At 53.2% G+C, this 20,186-nt stretch overlaps 1 protein-coding gene across 2 annotated transcripts in view; it reads left to right on the forward strand.

Moving 5' to 3' along the window:
- Nucleotides 1–826: 826 nt before the first annotated feature.
- Nucleotides 827–20,186, forward strand: part of GPT2 (glutamic--pyruvic transaminase 2) — a 35,913-nt gene continuing 16,553 nt past the window's right edge. For both annotated transcript variants that reach the window (XR_004034430.2, XM_030833065.2), the window contains exons 1-6: nucleotides 827–966; nucleotides 1,201–1,464; nucleotides 8,824–8,913; nucleotides 10,983–11,091; nucleotides 15,398–15,531; nucleotides 17,666–17,909. Coding sequence is in view for 1 of the 2 variants with exons in the window: in XM_030833065.2 (XP_030688925.1) it covers nucleotides 1,222–1,464; nucleotides 8,824–8,913; nucleotides 10,983–11,091; nucleotides 15,398–15,531; nucleotides 17,666–17,909 (820 nt within the window). In the remaining variant the exon portion in view is untranslated. The remainder of the gene's footprint in view (nucleotides 967–1,200; nucleotides 1,465–8,823; nucleotides 8,914–10,982; nucleotides 11,092–15,397; nucleotides 15,532–17,665; nucleotides 17,910–20,186) is intronic.

The raw sequence follows: 20,186 nt of genomic DNA on the forward strand, positions 1-20,186 counted from the left end.
CTTTTCCTGCAGGTACCTCAGCCAAAATAATAGTTACCATGCGCTGAGCATTCATCAGCAAACGTTTACTGGGTGCTTACTATGTACTGCGAACACTCAGAGGTGTTGTGAATATGATGAACAAGAAAAACGCCGCCCCTGCCCTCTAGAGCTTTCATGGTTAATGGGGGTAGAAAGGAAATTAACACAGGTAACGGAGGTGTGGTAGCGTTTCAAATGGAGCTGTCAGGAAGCCTGACCACCTGGTATATACCAGCTGCTTAGTCCTTTAATTTTCACGACATTCCTCAGAGGCTGTGACCTGATCTCCGTTTTGACGACAAGGAAACCGACGCTGACACGGGTAAGAGTGGCAGTCAAGTCCAAAACTCCTAAGCCCCACTTCTTACCAGCCGCCTTCTTACCAGCCCCCTTCTTACCAGCCCCCGTAGAGCGGCCACTGCCACCGTCGGGCCCTGGATGATGAAACCCGGGGCGAGGACTGCACCATCTCTCAGCCTGTGTCCTTGCAGGTGTTGGGGGAAGGGATGTAGGGGGGAATGCAGGATGCGCTTCCAGGGAGAAGCTGCAAATAGCTCTAAATTCGCAGAAGTTTGAGAAGGGCAGACCCCGCCAGGACCCGTCCCGGCACCGCATCCCCTCTGCCAGACAAAAGAGCCCGCCCAGCCTACAGCAGAGCTAGACCACCGCTCCCGCCTCTTGCCCGGCCCCCGATCAGGCCAGCGCGGGGCACTATGGGACTTGTAGTTCTACCAGCTCTCCACACCTGCTACGAAAACAGACTAGGGAACTACAAGGCCCAGGAGCCAGCTGGCAGGCCCGGGCGGACTCGCCGGCGGTGGGTGTGCGAGCGCAGGAGCCGTGTAGTGCCGGAGCTGGGATGCTGCTGCGGGCGCCAGAGCCGAGGAGCAGCTCCAGGCGCGCGGTCTAGCCGGACTAGAAGAGGGGGTGGCCAGGTGGCGACAGGCACGTTGCATGCATGCATTGGGAGCAGACTTTGCAAAACCCCTGTCGTGCGGTGCTTTGGCTCTGCAGCGGCGAGGTGCAGGGTCCGAGTCGACGGGGGATGGGCACCCGTCCCAGAAGCCAGGCTGGCACCGCTAGCTGAAAGAGCCCTTGGCTGGGCTTGGGGACGGGTGTCGGCGTGCCCGCCTTGGGCTGTGCGTGACGTGTGTGTTCTCTTCTCCTTTTTGTCCCAAGGTTTCTCTGGGCGGGCGCGCGATGCAGCGGGCGGCGGCGCTGGTCCGGCGGGGCTGCTACCCCCGGACCCTCGGCCCCTGGGGCCGTGGTCAGAGCAGCGCGGCCGCCGAGGCCTCGGCGGTGCTCAAGGTGCGGCCCGAGCGGAGCCGGCGCGACCGCATCCTTACGCTCGAGTCCATGAACCCGCAGGTGAAGGCGGTGGAGTACGCGGTGCGGGGACCCATCGTGCTCAAGGCCGGCGAGATCGAGCTCGAGCTGCAGAGGGTGAGCGCTGGCTCCAGGGTTCGTGGGGCGGGAGGGCCCTGGGAGGCTAGGGGCCACTGGTGGGGGGGGGGGAAGAGTAGCAGCTGTCCCCTGCTGGGGTTCGCCCGCTGGACTTCCTCCCACCAGCGTGGCCAGCTCTTTCATTCGGCCCACCTTGGCTAAAACGATAGAATGCCCTCCCCCCATCCCTTTACCCGCCAGTGCCTGGCACCTGGCACAAAGAAAGGCCCTCAGATACGGTTCACTTGTTGAATTGAATTCATCAGTTATAATTGAGCTGCCCTTAGTGCCAGGCACTGCCTGCTATGTGGCCGTCCTACCCGCGTGGAACCAAGATCCATGGGGGGGTGGGGGTGGGGGTGAGGACGACAACAGGCAGTAAAGAAAGAAACCAGAATTTCAGAGATCACATTAGGTACCAGGGGAGGGAGGAAGGCTCTGAGGAGACTTAGGTTTGCTCACGAAGATTTTCTTTCTCTGTCTGAGACCTTTTGGGTCATTTTGCCAGTAATGATTCCCTGACAAAAGTGGAGTTGTTGCAGAGTGTCCTGCACAATTCCTTCCCTTAGGCCCCCTTTGGAACCCTGACTGACAGCCATATCTTGTTCTCCCAGTGGGTAGCAGAGGCTTGGGCCTTTTGGGCCTTGGTAGGGTGGCCCTGGGACGTTCTTCCTCCTGGTGGCCGGCTGGCTGGGACCTTAACTTGAGTTCATAGCTGTGTGTAAAGTGACCACACACCCAGTAGTGATTTCTGCCTCCCTGCAACCAGGGCGGCTGGGGTGGGTGTAAGAGATGCCCCTGTAGGATACCAGAGTTCTAACCCAGGTGGAATTCAGGAGGCGGAGTCAAGAGGGTAATGTAAAAAAAAGTAAACACTCCTAAGATTTGTAAGAACTGATGACAGCGGTCACCCAGCTGCTTGCCTAAGATAGTTCTAACCCAGAAGGGGGGAGGGTTCCTTGATCTCGCTCTCACAGGCACCAGAACTGGATGTCTTGGGGGTGAGTTGGCCACTTAATGTTCTTTGAATGCATGGGAGGAAGCCGTGGTGGGACCGTTACATTAACGTGGGGACTTTGGGGGGTTGATGAGCTCATGGCTCGCTGACACCTTGTTGGGACACTCAGTTCTGCTGACTCAAAACAGTGAGTTGGACAAGTCAGAGTCCAGTGTCTCCCTCTGACTCCTTGCAGGGCTAAGTTTAAAGCTTGGCCCACAGAAGGCTGGCTCGGTTTCTGTGCCTCCCTGTCCCGAAGGTGGGCCACAGGCAGAGAAAACGGGCTTTTGCTGCTCTGCTCCTTGCTGATACCTGGCAGACTCTAGCTGGCCCTCCTTAAGACAACAGTCTCCCTGATAAGGCTGAGATTAAATTGTTTCCGGTTTATCACTTTACAACTGATTTTTCTGGTTCCAGAACTTGTAGGGGTTCCACGGATTATCTCTGCCTGTTGTTAAATAGCAGCTTGCGTGTGGGCTCCATGAAGTACAAGGATGATTAAGGCAGAAGGGGACACTGTCTTTGCCTTCAGGGATCTGATTGCCATATTGTCCTCTGGACCTGAGCTTCTCTTCCCCCAATTCTTTAAGGATTGGTGGGATTTTTTTTAGCAGGCACAGAAAATGTGAGAGCATTCCAGGTGGAAGGAGGGCTGTGAGCAAAGACAGAAGGTTGGGAAGTTCTGGGCATTTGGGGAAGGGAATTGGTGCTATTTGGAGAGCACTGTCTGGCAGAGAGATATGGTAGATGAATAAGATGGAAAAGGGGGACTGGAGTCTTGTGTGCTGGGCTCAGGACTTTATGGTGCAAAGTTTAGTGTGCAATGGGGAACCAGGATGGTGTTCCAACAGGGTATAGCTCCATCATTGAGGTGGAGAAATTTCTTGGTCATTTGGGCTGGAAACACCCTGTGATTTCTAGGACAGATGGCCCCACTGCCATGTTCTACCCCTGAGTAAGTTGAGACATTCTTTCTGTCCACCTACATTCTCCGGTGCTTTCGTTCAAATTCATCCCTTATTCTCTTCTCACTTGGTCGAATCTCAGTTGCCTGATTCTTGGTGCTGGAGATAATAGCCCCAGCCAAGCCAGCATAGCCTTGCTTAAACCTTTCATTCTCTAGAGACAGCCTCTCCATTCTGCTAGCTTAGACAGTGCCCCTTCTGAGAGAGCCATATTTTCCCAGTCTTTTTTTTTTTTTTGGCTTGGCTTGGCTTGCGTTGGCTTTGCACAGCTTCGTTTTTTTCTACCTCCATTTTGAACTCTAATGATCAAAACTGGACTGATGTTATTTTAAAGGGTTCGATTTGGTTAGAGATGGGATTTGTAGAGAGTTGAGTGACTTGGGGTAAATCTTCAATCCTTTCTGGGCTTTGGTTTCCCTAGTCTATAAAAGGAAGGTCGGGTGGGCCCAGGGTTTTTCCCCAGGTCCTGACTTTTGTGCCTTTTTGTCCATCTGAAGACCTTTAAGCTGCCTTATGGAATCATTTCACCAGGTGCTCTGTAAATAGTACCGGCTGATTGGCTGGACACGTGGCTCTGGGTTTTTTTTTTAACATCTTTATTGAAGTATAATTGCTTTACAATGGTGTGTTAGTTTCTGCTGTATAACAGAGTGAACCAACTATACGCATACGTATATCCCCATATCCCCTCCCTCTTGCGTCTCCCTCCCACCCTCCCTATCCCACCCCTCTAGGTGGTCACAAAGCACCGAGCTGATCTCCCTGTGCTATGCGGCTGCTTCCCACTAGCTATTTTACATTTAGTAGTGTATATATGTCAATGTGGTTTTTGACTGTGGGGTGGCTTGCCAGGCAAGTCTCGTCTATCTTGCTTGGTGGTAGGAGTGGAGGAGAATGTTCAGGAGAGCCTGAAGGAGGAGGGGCACTTGACTAAGTGGGTGTGTGAAAGGGACCATTCTCCTCCAGCCTGGGCTGTGTGCTCTCAGGGAGGCCCTGTTTCTCCCTGACAGCAGCTCTAAGTGGGAGAACCTATCAGCTTTTCAGATCCTGGTGTTCATTGGGAGCAGCATTTAAAAATAAGCTGCCATTAGTAGGAGTTTTGAAAAGATCTGTCTGTTCCTCCTCAACCTACTTCTTTTTCCCTTGTTTTATTGGGGGAAGGGAGGAGGTTGGCATAAGTGGAGACAGGAAGGCTTCTGTTTGTAAAAGTACACAGACTCAGGGCAAAACATTTACGAAGGGAAAAACTGAATAGTGTTAACATCAGTGTGTGCTGCATCTAAACACAGTAAAAGTGGAGAATGCTGTAGCACCTCCTTATCGTTAGTTAAGAACTAAGTCTGGAAACTCTGGATGCGCCAAGCACAAGAGGTGAAATCTCATCGGTCATTTTCTTTAGAGCTTAGATGCAATCTTAAAATAAAGAAATTTGTAGTGTAGGCTTCCATTTGGAACCCTCCACCCACCCACCCTGCCCAAGTCACCAAGGACCTGCATCCTGGGCTTTGCCTTTATGTGCTGTGGGCCTCAGACAAGTTACTCAGAGCACCTTGGCCTCAGTTATTCCTCTGCAAAATGAGCCCAATTTATTTCTCCTAAAGACTAGTTGGAGATGTTTAGTGATGATGCTTTGAACAGCTAGAAACCAGTCAGAACTCTTTTTTTTTTTTTGGTCCGCACTAAATGGCTTTTGGGATCTTATTAGTTCCCCGACCAGGGATTGAACTTATGCCCTCAGCAGTGAAAGTGTGGAGCCCTAACCACTGGACCACCAGGGAGTTCCCCAGTCAGAACTCTTAAGAGTCTTCATTTTCAAGATAATGAGAGTTGCTTGGGGAGAGTGCCAGGGGTCACTCTTTCCTTGCCTTCCCCTTGAGTCTCTGGGTCTAGGAATGTGGGGTTTGCTCTCCTGCCTGGGCCTTAACCTTGCTATCTTGAATTATCCTGTTTGGAGCTCATTCAGCTTTCATCCCTGCAAACCTCAGCTTCTACGGTTGACCCTCCCACAGGCCCCTAGACTTCAGGAACCTACGTCCAGCCTTCCCTGCTTCCATGGTTAGGAAACTCAGCCCTTGGAGCTCCCACCTCATCTCTTTTTTTTTTTTTTTTTTTGCGGTACGCGGGCCTCTCACTGTTGTGGCCTCTCCTGCTGCAGAGTACAGGCTCCGGACGCGCAGGCTCAGCGGCCATGGTTCACGGGCCCAGCCGCTCTGCGGCATGTGGGATCCTCCCGGACCGGGGCACGAACCCGTGTCCCCTGCATTGGCAGGCAGACTCTCAACCACTGCGCCACCAGGGAAGCCCCCACCTCATCTCTTAATCACAGGCCTGTATAGGTTTGGCTCGGTTTCTTCCAGCTTTGCCTGTCATAATGGTCGGGGCCAGACCCTGTGCTGAGCCTCGGTTTCCTCAGCTGTGCAGCGCACCTGTTTTCAGGGACCCTGGGGACTAGCTGGGTTTGTCTCTGGGGCTTCCGTCTGGAGCTCTCTGTTGGACTTCCTGCCTGCCCAGTCTTGCTCATGGCCCTGGGGTCTTTTCACGTGGCCTTCCTGGCCTGGAGCCAGCTGTGCCCTCTCTCCCTTCTCTGAGTCCACTTTTTCATCAGCCTGGGCTCTGAAGGTGGTAGCCTCTCCTGTGTTGCCCACTTCTGTCACAGGGCATGATTCATAAGTGTTTGTTGAAGGAGAGGGAGGCTCTCTGGGGACTCACCGTCCTACCAAACTTTCCCGCTCGCATGTCACATGAAATGACAGGAGCTACCCCTACCTTGAGGAAACTGCCTTGTGCCTGTTAGAATTGTCCATTGTCCTAATGCTGGGCCTGTGAGCTGGGAAGGACAATGCTAACTCCTTTTTCCTTCTCCCTGCTAACACCCTCTGAAATATGCCATTCCCAGAGCCTGGGGGCCTTCTCCTTGAGCCCTCCTTGAGCTGAACTGTGGGAAGAGAGCCCCCCTGTGTTGGCTCTCATCTCAGTGCCCCACAGGGAGGCAGCTCTGGGCAGGATGTGTGCAGATGAGTTAAACAGGTGGGCTCTAGGATGCTGGGAATTAGAACTAGAAAGCTATGTGCTGACCTGGCAGGCTCCCGGAGGGCGGGGCTGAGGTGAGGTTGCCATTGGGTGTGCGTGCAGGCCTGGATGAGTCACTGTGGGCAGGAGCCTGCCCCTGACTCCTTGGTATTTCCCAACCCATGTAGATCTCAAGTGCCTAGATACAGGAGTCTCCTTTGTATGGTGGCCCTTGGCTGGGCAGGCTGGTCCCCTGCCCATTCAGAGGAGCCAGTTTCCCACCCTGCAGCTCGTCCATCATAGCGAAGTGTCTGGAGACCATAGGTACCCAGACCCGAGAGAGGAGATGCTCTATGCTCCTAGGCTGCTTGTTGGCAGGCCCCAGATTGGTTGAGCAGTGCAGGGTGAGGGCACAGGAAAGGAACATCCAGGGATCTGTTCCAGGCATTATTCTCTCCCTGCATTGGGCTGGCTGAGGGCCCGCAGCTGTGTGTTGTAGTTCCTGGCCCTTGACTGTGACACATTTACTGCCTACCGAAGAATGGGCTGTGCCCACACCATGGAAATCACCTGAGTTCAGCTAGCTAGCCCTGGGGGACTGTGGCAATTGAGTCAGGCTGACAGAGCGTCCCATGCCAGGAGCCCAGGCCAGTGCCAAGGAGTGGATCAGGTCTGCCCCTTTGCACACAGTGGCCTGGATTGCTCCACCTGTGGGACGAGCCCTGAGGCCACATGCCCCGAAGCCTGTCTCCAGGGTGCCTGCCCTCACCCCAGCCCAGCCCTGGGCAGCAGGTGGTGCTGTCCCCCTGCCTTGGCCCCCTGAGATGTCTTTCCATATTGGCCAGCCCTGAAGAACTTGGTAAAAGGAGCAGGAGGGAATTAAAAGGCCTTTCTCCCCGCTACCCGCCACCAAACGTAGCTTTTGGAGACTTATCAGGCCCTGTTTATGACGGTCCAGTGCTGTTTCTGGGGTGCCCTCCTCAGCGCCCCATGCCTCCTGGCTCCCGAAGCAGCTGGAGAATTTCTGTATGGGAGGGGCTGAGGAATGGCAGATGAGGGTCAGGAAGACTTGTTCGGCAGGCAGCTGCTTTCATCCCTTAAGCCCACTGGTCTTTACTTAAGGGGTATATTACTGAGTTAAAAAAGGGAGAGTTTTCTAAAGTTGCTTTTATGCACACATTGTGTGAAATGGAGAAGGCAAGTGTCAGAACCATAGAATTGTACCTTTAAAATTTGTATTTAGGGTGCCTTTGGGGAAAGGGCAGCTGGAGATATGGAAAGGTGGCCAGGCATTCCACCCAGACCCCCCCTTGGTACTGCCACCCCTTGCCCCACCGCCTTCTTCCTCCACCATGACCCTTGTGACCTTGTTCCTGGTCCAGCTTTGTAAGATGATGATGTTTGTACTCTGCCAAGTGCTTTCATACTGTTTGTCTCAGATAATCCTTTCAGCTGCCCTGGGAGGTCCTTGAACCTGCTGTTGATTCTAACTCTTACAGTGGCTAATTCTGGATTTATCAGTGAGCTGCGTGGAGTTCCCACATTTCCAGATCCCCACAGTTCTCCATCCAAAATGCATTTTCTCCTTAGCAGCAGCCGGGGTGTCCTGCAGTCACCTCCCCAGTGACATTGTTGCCAGGGTTTCCGAGTTCCTCCTCTCTCTGCCATCTCTGTTCTGTGCTAAACGCATTGCTCAGGCAGTGGCCTCAGTTTTGCTCTTCAGCCAGGCTTTTCATCCCTGACGCTTTTTTTTTTTTTCAATATGAAAATCAGCCCACATTCTTCATCCTGCAAAGACAGGGTTGCAAGAGAATGACCCCCAAGAGGTCCCTGCTGATCAGTGTCTTCTGGAGGGGAGGGTGGCTGCAGTGCCCCAGTCATTCACTTAGGGGTGGAGGTGGAGCTGCGCGTGGGGGGAGGGAGCCGGCAGTTGTGGGATCCTCTCCCTGATGTTTTCTGCTGCAGACCCCTCCCTCCCTCCCACCACATTTGCCCCAGGGTCAGCGTGGACCTGCAGCTGCCTCAGGGTGCTCTGGCAGCCCAGGAAGCTCTTCTGGCCTTTTCAGAAAATGGGTAACCTTTTGAAGCTTTAATTTCCTAATCTGTAAAAAGGGTTGTATATGCGTTGGCCGAAAAGTTCATTCGGATTTTTCCATAACATCTTATGAAAAACCGAAACCAATTTTTGGGCCAACCCAATACTGGCCCTTCCTCATAGGGGTAGTTGTGAAGGTCAAATGGGACCAAGCATGTCAAGGGCACTGGGCCTGACACCTGGCAAGGCTCAGAATAGGGCTGCTTATTAATATCCTGTTGAGCATTGCTTGGCCTCTGGAATCCAGGGTCTGAGAGTCACTAAGTAACACCTGTTGCTTTCTCTCTACTCAGGGTATCAAAAAACCATTCACTGAGGTCATCCGTGCCAACATCGGGGATGCCCAAGCCATGGGCCAGCAGCCAATCACCTTCCTCCGACAGGTGAGCTGGCCCTCAGGAACAGAGGCCACTGGGACAGCAGGGAACCAGCCAGCCAGGCCCATTACATTACCTCTGCCTCCTTGCCTGTCCAGCTCCCTCAGGACACAGCAGACACCAGGATCCCACAGGGAGGTGCCATTGAAGTAGCAGCCCCTCCAGTGCCTGATGTCCCCACTGGTTCTCTCCCTCAGTCTCCTCCCCTTCCAAAGCTGTCTGAAATTCCTAAACCCATTTTGAGGATGCTCTAGTATACAAGGCTCCCAGGTGCATGGTCCTGGATGCTGAGTTTGGAGCTGGGTTGGTGAGGGCATCAGAGAGTAGATGGGAGAGGTAGAGGCCCAATGGGCTGGGAGATGGTGCGTGGGGGTCCAGGTATGGCTTCCCAAGTGAGAATCCCCAGGTTTGAGTGTTGGCTTTGCTGCTTACCTGCTGGGTGGCTTTGGGCAAGTGGAGATCACCAGACACTGCCTCGGAGGACTGCTGGGGGACTCCATGAGATGGAGAGTGTGAAGGCCCTCAAGAGGCACATTGCAGTGTTTCAGTTTGAGTGCCAATTGCAAGGATGCTGCATGGGCCAAAACTGTGGGATTGGTGGGCTAGAGGGGAAAAGATAAGGTGGGAGAGTACTCCAGGGCCTGCTAGAAAGAGGTTGGAGACCAGCTACAGCAAAAGCTTTTCCCTGGAGAAGGAATGGGGCAAAATTTGGTCCTTGTGTGGCTAAGGTTGGCAGGCTGGGGCAGGCAGCAAAGCTGAGTGCTGAATGCCCTGGTCTTTTCCTGCCCGTATTTCCTGCTGCAGGGACTGGCACACAGGAGGGGCTATCCTACCCTGCTCCCTGGGTGGAGGGTTGTTGGGGGCCCCGGGGCCTCAGCCTTCAGCCCCTCAGGGAATTCACACAGGGTATGGGGGAGAAGAACCAAGGCTGGCAACGACCTCAGGAACATCCACTGCATGGACTCCCATGGCCACTGTTGCAGACCTCAGGAGCGTGCCAGCTGCCCATGAATGTCAGAGGCCCCAAGCTGGGCCCGTGGGGAGGAAGTGGATCAGACAAGACAGAGAGGCTCTGCCAGGGAAGTGGAGCAAGAGGAGGTCAGAGCATCCTGGTTGTCCTGGAAGCTCGTCCTGGAAGCACACAGCTTAGGAGAGGAGAGGCCCAAGGTGGCTTCCCTCTGCAGAGGTTTCCCCACATGTGCCTGGGGCGCCTCCTGTTGCCTCAGCCTTTTCTGGCTGGCTGGCACACTCCCGGATCCAGCCCTGCTGCCGGCTGTGGCAGGCCCGGCCTCTCCCACTTGGTGCTGGCCTCCTCCAGCCTTCACAAGCACCCCAGGGAGGAGGGCAGGCTGGGTCACTGCCTATTGCACAAATCTTTTTGAAGAAAAGCCGGGCTCCAAGAAGCCTGCGCCCGCCCAAAGTCCCCCAGCCGTGAGCCACAGCCTGCCTCAGTGCTCCTGGCATTGCTCTTAAGCTTCCAGCTTAGACTTGCCTGGTGAGCGGGGGTTTGCCAGCACTTTTGCAAACATTTCCTTGCTTAATCCTCTTAATTTGTGAGGTTAGGGTGATTTTCTGTGTTACAGAGGTGAAAAAGCTGAATCGGTTTTCAGTTCTGGCCAGGAAAAGGGGTGATGGGGGGTGCTCAGGCTGTAGGCAGAGGTCTGTGCAATCCTGTCATCTGGGGTGCACCTGCCTCCTCAGCCCCAGCCCCCTGCTCTGGAACCCCTGGTTCTTGTGGCCTTGGGTATGTGAGCTGCTGTCCTTTATGGAGGAAGTGGGGCAGAGTAAGCAGCCTCCTTCTGTCCCCTGGCTCCTCGGAGGGTGGTGGCCCACCCTCCGCCCAGGCCCAGGTCATCATGGACCTTGCCTCTCACCATCTCCCTTCCGCTGCAGAGCGTCCACTGTCCTCCTCCCCGCCTGTCCCCAGGCCCCCACAGGCTGGGGCCCTTGTGGAGAGGCCTGTGAGGGCACTGTCCCTCAGAGTTGTCATCTCACACCGTCGCCTGCCCAGAGTCCTTTGTGCCCCTCCGGGGTGGGCGGTACTGGGAGCCCAGCCCATGCCTCTGTTCCTCCAGGTGATGGCACTCTGTACCTACCCGAACCTGTTGGACAGCCCCAGCTTCCCAGAAGATGCTAAGAAACGAGCCCGGCGGATCCTACAGGCTTGTGGCGGGAACAGCTTGGGTGAGGCCCCGACTTGCCAGGTCCCAGCGGGCGTGAAAAGAACGTGTGTTCTCAGCGTGGGCCTGGGCCTTGGCCCAGAATGAAGGGTTACACGTTGAGTGAGTGTGTGAATGTGTGTGGTGGCTGACGTGCAGAGTAAATGACAATGTTCTTCTTGTCCGTGCTCTGTCAGCCTCTTGTTTGCTGAGCTTATGGGGTCGATGCCATCTTTTGGTGGATTGGGGCACTTCAGGCGCAAGAGCCTGCATTTGGCTGGATTTGGGGTTTACACTGGGAGCTGGCTTTGATGCTGAGCCCACCCTCAGAGCAGAAGGTTGAGCCCGAGGCAGCCTCCGAAGCCGGAGGCCAGAGGGAGGCACATGCCCCGCTGGCCCGGCTTCTCACTTCCCTGTGGCCACGCTGTGAGGTGCCTGTGGCCCCCTTTTGGTGGTTTCCTTGCTCTGAAGGTGCCGCCCACCCGCCCCCAACTTGTGTGTTATGTTCCCGTCACCGGACTGTGCTCCTTTGTGCTGGGGGCCCAGGCCCAGCCTCGGCCCCCAGCACCAGAGGGCTCCGTGGAGGAAGGCCCTGTGGATGTGAAAATGATCTTCTCTCCCTTCCCTGCTGAGATGGATTTCCAGCCTCTGGGCCTCTGGCTCTTTGTTCTCATCTCATGTTCTTTTTCCTGTTTATTTTTGCTTCATTCCTTTGCCCAGTGCCTACATAGGGAATCCAGCTTCCTTTGTCCTGAGGAAAATCGTTGTCCTTAGGGCTTTTTTAGGACTAGTGCCTGAATGTTTCAAAACATGGGACGGGGATTCTTGTGGCTTGTTCAGCAGGGGATCAGCCACAATTGGCATCTCTGTCACCTCCCTGCCTTTCCCCTCCCCCTTTTCTGCTCTGTCCCTTTATGGAGAGTCCTATGCTTACTTTCCTGGCTGTGGTCACCCTACCAGCCCTCTGTCCAAGTTTGTGTCCTTCACAGTGTCCCTCTCAGGAAGGGGCCAGCTTCCCTGCCCGCCAGCCTGCTTGGCGTGTGGGCCAGCACCTTGTGTGGCAAGGACTGAACCACAAGCTGGCAGAGGCCAGCCCAGAGGCCTGGCCTCCAGGCTCCTTTCCTCCTGCACCCTCTGCCCGGCCCAGAGGACAAAGGCGCTTCTCGAAGACCCATGGCAGTGGGCCTGAGACTCCAGGAACTGCAACCCGGAGGTGGAGGGAGGGGGTTTGCTCTTGCATATCTGATGTCAGTGTCTGGGGAACGGGGAGGGGATTTTGTTCCATGCACTAAGCCTCATCGACAAGTTTTGTTCTGTGTCAGCCAGGGCTGGGAGAATGGCATTGGGAGGCCATGTCCGTGTGAGTCGGGACTGTTGGCCTTTGGGGTTTTGGGAACCTGCATTGAGTTCTGTCTGGGGAGCTCATGAGGACAGGTGAGGTAGGTGCTCTCTGAGCCTCCTTCCTCATCCTTGAATTAGGAGATACTTTGTACCCACCTCCCGGGCTTGCAGGAAGGTTGGCATTTGTGCCCCTTGTCAGATGTGGAGAAGCCCCGCCCTGGAGGTCACTACCTGTTCCTGCCCATCGTTGGGGGAGGGGCAGTGTCCTGGCCAAGACTGGGACAATGGGGGGGGCTGCTCTGTCAACTAAGGCTTGGGCAGCCTGAGCACCTGCCCACAAAAATAAAGGAAATGGAAAATGTCAGTATGCCCAGGGCTACCCTGGCCCACGGAGAGATTATAAAATGTGTACACAAGGTCTTAGGGCCCACCTGGGCGTGTTTTTATCATGCCCTTCAAAATTATTTCTTACTGGGGCTCCATTTATTTTTTGTTTGATGAGTAATCCAGTTCTCAGGCTGTGCCCCGGATTTTAAGTAGGATTGAGGTGAAACCTAGACACACCTGGGGGAGGTGGGAGCCGGGAGATAACGCCCTCGTCACGCTCCTCTCTGGGCCCACGCCGTGTACCAGGCGCTGCTCTAGGCCCTGAGGGACACTGGTGAACAAGGCAGGTGGAGTTTCTGTGCTTGTGAAGCTCACTGTCAGATTTGGGAAAAACAAACATTAAAAAGAATTAACACAAAAACATAATCCCCAGTTTTCATGAGTTCTTAGAGAAAGAGCAGAGAGCTGTGGGGTTATAACAAGGGATTCTAATGTAGAGGGAGGGTTTAAGGAGAAACTGGCATTCAAATTCATGTGGAAGATGACTAAGAGATTCTGTTAATGCACACCAGACAGAGGAAATGGTGTGTGCAAAGGCCTTGAGGTTTAAGGCTGAGTGTGATCGAGTGAAAGGGTCTGGGTGCGATGGCGCTGGGGGTTTGGCAGATGGTGCCAGTTTGTGGGCAGTGGGAGGCAGGTTGCCATGGGTCCCAGGGCAGAGTCCTACACAGGGGTACGTGCTCTACAGCGATGAACAGAAGAAATAGGTGATGGTCCCTGCCCTCAAGTCAACATGGGGAGGCAGGGGTTCATCTGTATAAAATAAGATAACTGGAGAAATCACAGACTGGGAGAAAGGCTGGGGTGGGGCCCTATCTCAGCCTTCCTAGAGAGAGACTAGGTCTGAGCTGTGAAGGATCAGTGTGGTTCAGAGCATAACAGAAGGTGGAAGTCTGTGGCTGGCAGGAGCAGGGAGCTTGCCCGTGGGGGAACGTCTAGGAATTCAGGGAAGCAGGTGAACTAAAGGCAGGAAGAAGAGGAGGCTTAGCTGGTGTGGAAATGGCCAGGCCTCATGGAGTGGAGGGGAGGGCACTGAAAGAAGGCAGAGGGAAATAGGGAGCACAGGAAACTTTCTGAGCATGGGAGCTCAAGAAATATCAAATAAGACATCCAGTAGAAGAAGGATTCTCTAACACCGGCTTCTGTACCTCCCCACTTTTTTATTTGCAAAATATTTCAGATGCATTCAATACCCCAAATAATGTGACAAGGCTCTGTACTCACCACCCAGGTTTGATACGTGTTAATGTTTGCCACTTGATCCTTAGAGAAGTGGTCCAGCCTCCTTCCCCCCTCCCCCACCCCCACTTACAACTGGTCAGAGGGGAAAGGCCAGCCCAGTGCTGCACAGACCCTGAAACCCAGTACCTCCTGGGTGCTGGGCCTTGGATGCTGTGCGCTGAGACCCAGAGAAGAGCTGGCCACTTTCCAGAGCTCCATCCTGCCTCCTGGTGGTGCTGTTGCAGTAGTCTTAGAAGGAATGAGCTGGTTTTCTTTAAATGTGTATAAAATTCAAATGGTATAAAAGGATATAGAGTGAAAGATCTGCCTCCCATCTCTGACCCCAAGCCTCCTGGTTCACTTCCCCAGAGAATTCACCTCACCAGTTTGAGTCTCCTTCAGAGAGATTTTGTGCATGTGCAGGTACCTATTTTCAGTTGCTTTTTAAAAACATAAGTAGTGGCTTGACATTTTGAAAAAGTTTTTATGCAAACAGTAAAAAGCACAAATATTAATGTACAGCACCTATGTGTGCACACCTGTGTAACCCCTGCCCAGATCACGACACTGACCATTCCCAGCATCACAAAAGGCTCCTCTGTGCCCCTTTGCAGTCAATACCCCCAAGCCCAAAGTGGTCACCACTGTTTTTGAACTTCATGTAAATGGTGGTTTGGATTTTGATCCAAATTGGCAGCCTGAGCATGCTGTTGGCATGGGGTGGGGGTAGGTGGGTCATGCCTCACAGCCCCAGGGGATCTGTGGTTAGTGCTGGTGAGGGTTCTGGATTCCTGGGCTGGCAGGCGGTGCCATTTTGGGGTGACCATTCTCTCAAGTTTTGTGGAACCATGTGTAGGCAACAGTGATGGAAGCATAGCAGTCCCAGCTGTAATGGTACATACTGTCATAGAACGTGTAAACCCCAGTAGGGTAGGTAAAGCAGGTATGGGCACCATTTAACTGGTTAGAAGCCAGGGCCTGGAATAATGCTTGATGTGTAAGTAGGTTCTCAGCAAATACTGGGGGGATGAATGGATGAGTGTGTGGGTGGACAGATGAACAGAAGGGCAGGTGGGTGGGTGGGTGGGTGGGCAGGTGAATGGATGTATGGATGAATGGATGGATAGCAGATGGACAGATGGTTGAGTGAGTGGGCAGCTACATGGGTAGATGGATGGATGACGGGATGGGTGGATGAAGCCCAGATAGGTAGTTAAGCAGCTTGCCACAGTTCCAGAGCCTAGAGTAGTGAGAATAGGGCCACACTGAGCCCTCCCTGACCTCCCCCTCCTTCCCACTCCCAGTTAATTATATGGATATCACAGACGCTATGGAGCCAGACATCCTGCCTCTAGTCACTGTCTTGCTTGCTGTCTTAACAGGATCTTACAGCGCTAGCCAGGGCGTCAACTGCATCCGTGAAGATGTGGCTGCCTATGTCACCAGGAGAGATGGTGGTGTACCTGCAGACCCGGACAACATTTACCTGACCACTGGAGCTAGTGACGGCATTTCCGTACGTGTGAGGGTAGCTTGTTGTTGTCCACTGTTCACCCACGTGAAGAACAGCCTTGCATGTTAGGGCCGAGTGTGTGAGCCTGTTAGCAGGGGGACAGCCTGGGAGGAGAGGTTGGCCTCCCTCTGGTCGCTGCTGTTTGCCCCACCCTGGTAGCCTGCTCTCCTTACCTTGTTCAGTCTTCATGAACCTGGGTACCCCTGCAGCCTCAGTTTCCCTCCAGAGTGGCACCAGCAGGTCCAGCTGGGAGGAGTCAGGGGTCACTCGAGGGTGCCCGTCTTCCTGGCGACATCGGCCTTTCTCTCACTCAGCACATACGGTGTATCTGCTCTGCGAGGCACTGTGCCAGGTGCTGGGGAGACAAACACGTTTGGCCTCTGCTTACACATCAGTGCTGGATAAGACTGGCATTAATAGCACATAAATACATGTCAAATCTTAAGCTTTCAGTTTCTCTTCTGGAAGAGGACAAAGTGTTACAGGAGGGAGCAGCAGGGACTCTGACCTGGGGGGCTGGGGAGGGCAGGAAGGTTTCTCCAAGGAAGGCTGAACAGATAGAGATCTGGAAGCTGCGTACCTGTGAACTCAGGAAGGCAGGGGAGAGACAGGTTCGGAGCAGAAGGTCAGAATATGTAGAGGCCTTGAGCTGGAAGGAGGCTGTGTGTCTGGAAACAGCATCGGGGGGACGAGCACACATGGTGAGGGCCAGTTACTAGCAGTGGGCTGGGAAGCAGGTGGGGCCTTGTTGTCCTGAGAGCCTGGGAGCCACTGAAGGATTTGAAGTAGGCGGAGGGACATAATTATATTTAGGTTCTTAAGCTTTAAGTGTGGCAGGAGGGAGCATAATAGATGTAAGGGAGTGTTTAGGAGGCAAGAGAAGAGGTGGCTTGGGCTGGGGATCAGCCGTGGAAGAGGTGACGAGGGGCTGGTATCAAGTGTTCCATAGCAGAAGGGGCTGAACCCAGGGCCTGAGGAACCTGCAGCCTCCCTTCCCTTCCAGCACCCTGCCCCCGTGCCCAGTCAGTGCTGAGTGCCATCCACTCACTTTGTTCTCCCTACTCAGGGAGCCTGTCCTGTCTGACCCTTCCTGTAATGGAGTTATCTTTGTCTGTGTCTCTTGACTTCCAAAGGCTCCTGTTTTTGTTGTTTGTTAAATGCTTTAGTCCTTTCCTAAAGCCTTTCAAATGCATTAAACTCTTCCTGGAACCCAGGAGGAAACTGAGGCCCAGAGACCTTAGGTGGTCTGCCTGCTCTAAGTCAGCCTCTTGTGGCATTTGAGATTCTAGTGTTGGACTCAGGCTCCCAACCATGGCATCTTCCACCGTGTTCTGCCAAGGCCCGTCTCTATTCCCAGATAAGCCCAGGTATAGGTAGAGGTTCCAGAGGAGGGTTGGGGGAGGGGTCCTCAAGATTTAGTGAAAGAATCAAGTCATTGCAGTTTTTAATCCAGTGGCATTCTTGCAGCAAGGAGCCGAACCTGAGAAAGGAGCTAAGTCTGTGTAAAGTGGGGACTCGCCCAGAAGAGTTTGGGCTTATTAATCCAGTGAATTATTGCCACGTCCACCAGTGCCCCACAGGACTCCCCAGGCCTGGTTTCTCAGGAATCCTATGAACCTAGGGCGCGCTCAGCTTTGGAAACAGCCAGGTTGAAGCGCCACCTGGTGGCCATAGCTGGGTATTTTATCCCATTTCAACAATCCCTTGTTCAGGGGTCTGTCCAGCCTTGGGCACTGATAGCTACCGACCAGACAGATTCCTGGGCTCCACCCAAGACATACAGAATGAGTTTCAGGGGTGAGGTCAGAATAATTCTGAGACAGGGCCAGTTTGTGGCCTACTGCTTTAAAAGACCTCTTTAAAAAATACTAACAAGTATTGCGTGTTAAACTACATACCATGCACTGTACTGAGAACTTTAAAACATTTTGCTTATTTCTCACAGCAGACCTCATTTTACAGATGAGGAAAGTGAGGCTCAGGGAAGTTCAGCCACTCCCATGGGGCTGCACTGGAGGCAGGCAGTGGGGTGGCTGGTGAAAGGCAGGGTTGGGGCCTTCCAGCTTGCCTGCTGCTGGTCAGCCCCCGCGGGTGGGAAGTGGCAGTGGCCTTGCAAGATATGACTTCTCGGTTGCAGACGATCCTGAAGATCCTGGTCTCCGGGGGTGGCAAGTCACGGACGGGTGTGATGATACCCATCCCGCAGTACCCCCTCTACTCGGCGGTCATCTCTGAACTCGATGCCATCCAGGTGAACTATTACCTGGATGAGGACAACTGCTGGGCCCTAAACGTGAATGAGCTCCGGCGGGCCGTGCGGGAGGCCAAAGAGCACTGTGACCCCAAGGTGCTGTGCATCATCAACCCCGGGAACCCCACAGGTCTGTGCTTTACTACCTTGCCAGTTTCTTGGGGAGCAGGGGCAGGGTGGCTGGAGTACTGGATGTCTGGACACTAAAGATCTAAGAAATGATGAAGTCCTCTTTGCTCCCAGGTTCCCAATCCAACTTCAGATTTGCTAACCTAAAGCCATAAAATTTGCTGCAGACCACCTTAGGAGGTGAGCAAATGCAGGCATTTTCCTGGGCAGGGTTGTATTAAGACCAGTTTTTCTCCTGTTCTTGCATTTGCAAAGAATCTTCTCTTTGAGGTCACGCACAAACCGTCACCATTAATCATAGGCCTCATTTTACCCTTACTCCTACTTGTTTTTCTGAACCAGTTTTCAGATTGCTGGTGTGTGCGTTGTTTTTCTTTGACACAGCATTACTGTGTACTTTGAGGCCTGAAAAGGAAATGCCATATTAAAAACAAAAGCGAACAAACCAAAAAAACCTGATTCCAGAAGTTGAAAATCACTCCTAATTTTGCGTATTTTTCTTTTTTAAAAAAAATGCACAGTTCTGCCTGTTTTGATCTTTCCAGGCTGCTGGCTTCATGTGCCCCCGATGCTATTCGGATGCAGAGAACAAGGGCTCCTCTCTCCTCCTTTGTTGAGATAAACTGGGTCAGGGCCAAAGCGTGGTGGAGTTGATTGTGGAATCTGTTTCTTGGGAACATCAAATGATGCTTCAATCAGCTGAAAGCGCCACTTGAATTCCTGAGCGCAGAAAATGGGTGCAGCTGCCCTCCACCCTGGTTTATTTACGCCAACTGCTTGGGGGAAGGGATGAAGGGTCTAACCCTGGTTCAGTAGGAAAATGACAAAGCTGGGTTCTCAATCCTGGTTGCACATTAGAATCACAAAGGGAGCTTTTAAAAATGTTAAAGGCCAGGCTGCACCTCAGAATCTCTGGGGATGGGGCCCAGGCATCAATATTCTGTGCAGCTGAGGATGAGAAACACTGCCCTAGGATGATCGTTCTAAAACTTTAGCTTGTTAAGAAAAAAACAAACTGCTGGGCCCCACTTCTAGGTATTCTGATGTAATTAGGCTGGAGTGGGGCTTGACAATTTGCATTTCTAACAAGCCCCCAGGTGATGCTGATGCTACTGGTCCCAAAGTTGGAGTAGTAGGCCCTACATCTTAGGAAATACTCTGTATACCTAGTTTATATCATAGGGTTGGTGACTTCTTGGCCAGGTGCTAACATAAATCTTCACCTGGCTGTCCTGGGAGAAATAACTGCACTAGAGACTTTCCTGTTTTAGGTCAAAGGTGGGGGAGTCATGTGAGTATATGTTAATATAAGCAGTTTTTTTGGGTTTTTTGGCCATGCTGCACAGCTTGTGGGATCTTAGCTCTCTGACCAGGGATTGAACCTGGGCCCTGAGAGTGAAATCACTGAGTCCTTACCATTGGACCATCAGGGAATTCCCTCTCTGGGGTCTTAATGGGTGAAAATCAGCTATTGGAAGATGGGGGATGGAAAAATAGAAACCTATCTGTGATAACCATGTATCTTGCCTGAACCACACACTGTGACCACTTTGGCTAAAAGGTATCAAAATGGACTGGGATATAAGTGGCTAACAGGGCTCTTTGGGATTGAAGACAGAAACTCATCTTAAGACTTGAAGGGAGTGGATCTGTGACGTCCAGGGTAAAGCAGCACACTTGAATCAGCGTCATTGTCATAGGAACCCCAGGCCATTTCCCAGCTCTGCTCTTCTCTGGGTTGGAATCCTTCTCAGGAAGCATCTGTCCTGGGAGTGGCCTTCAGCAGTTCCAGTCATTGCCCAGCACCTAAGCGTCCTCCACAGAGAGCCTTGCCTATAGTTTCAGCCAAAGCCACAGGCCAGACTCTCATTGGCCCACGTTGACCAACCTGCCCGTGCCTGACCTAGTTAAATCACTGAGGCTGATTGGCTGGGTCTGTATCCCATGTCCCTTGCTGGAGTTTAAAGAGAGGGAGTTCTCCCTGGGACAGCTGAGTGTTGTTGCTCAAAAAAGGGCAGAATGCAGGGCTGGTGCAAGCAACAGGTATCCCCATTAGTTTGTGGGAAATTCCTTTGGCCTGGCCTCTGGGAAGGGGCACTTAGACCTCTCCCCAGCTTTGAGGCCTACAGCAGAGCCACCTCTTTTGTGCAGTGGGCTCATGTCTCCCCCTGCTGGGCACAGCTGTGCCCTGCCCCTCTAGAGCCTATGTGACTCTCCTCCTGTACCACCATGTGTGTTTGTCCATCCATTGGCTCAGCAGGCATGTTCTGAGTGACTC

This window comes from Globicephala melas, chromosome 19 (genome assembly GCF_963455315.2).
Source record: "Globicephala melas chromosome 19, mGloMel1.2, whole genome shotgun sequence".
In the NCBI taxonomy this organism is placed as follows: domain Eukaryota; kingdom Metazoa; phylum Chordata; class Mammalia; order Artiodactyla; family Delphinidae; genus Globicephala; species Globicephala melas.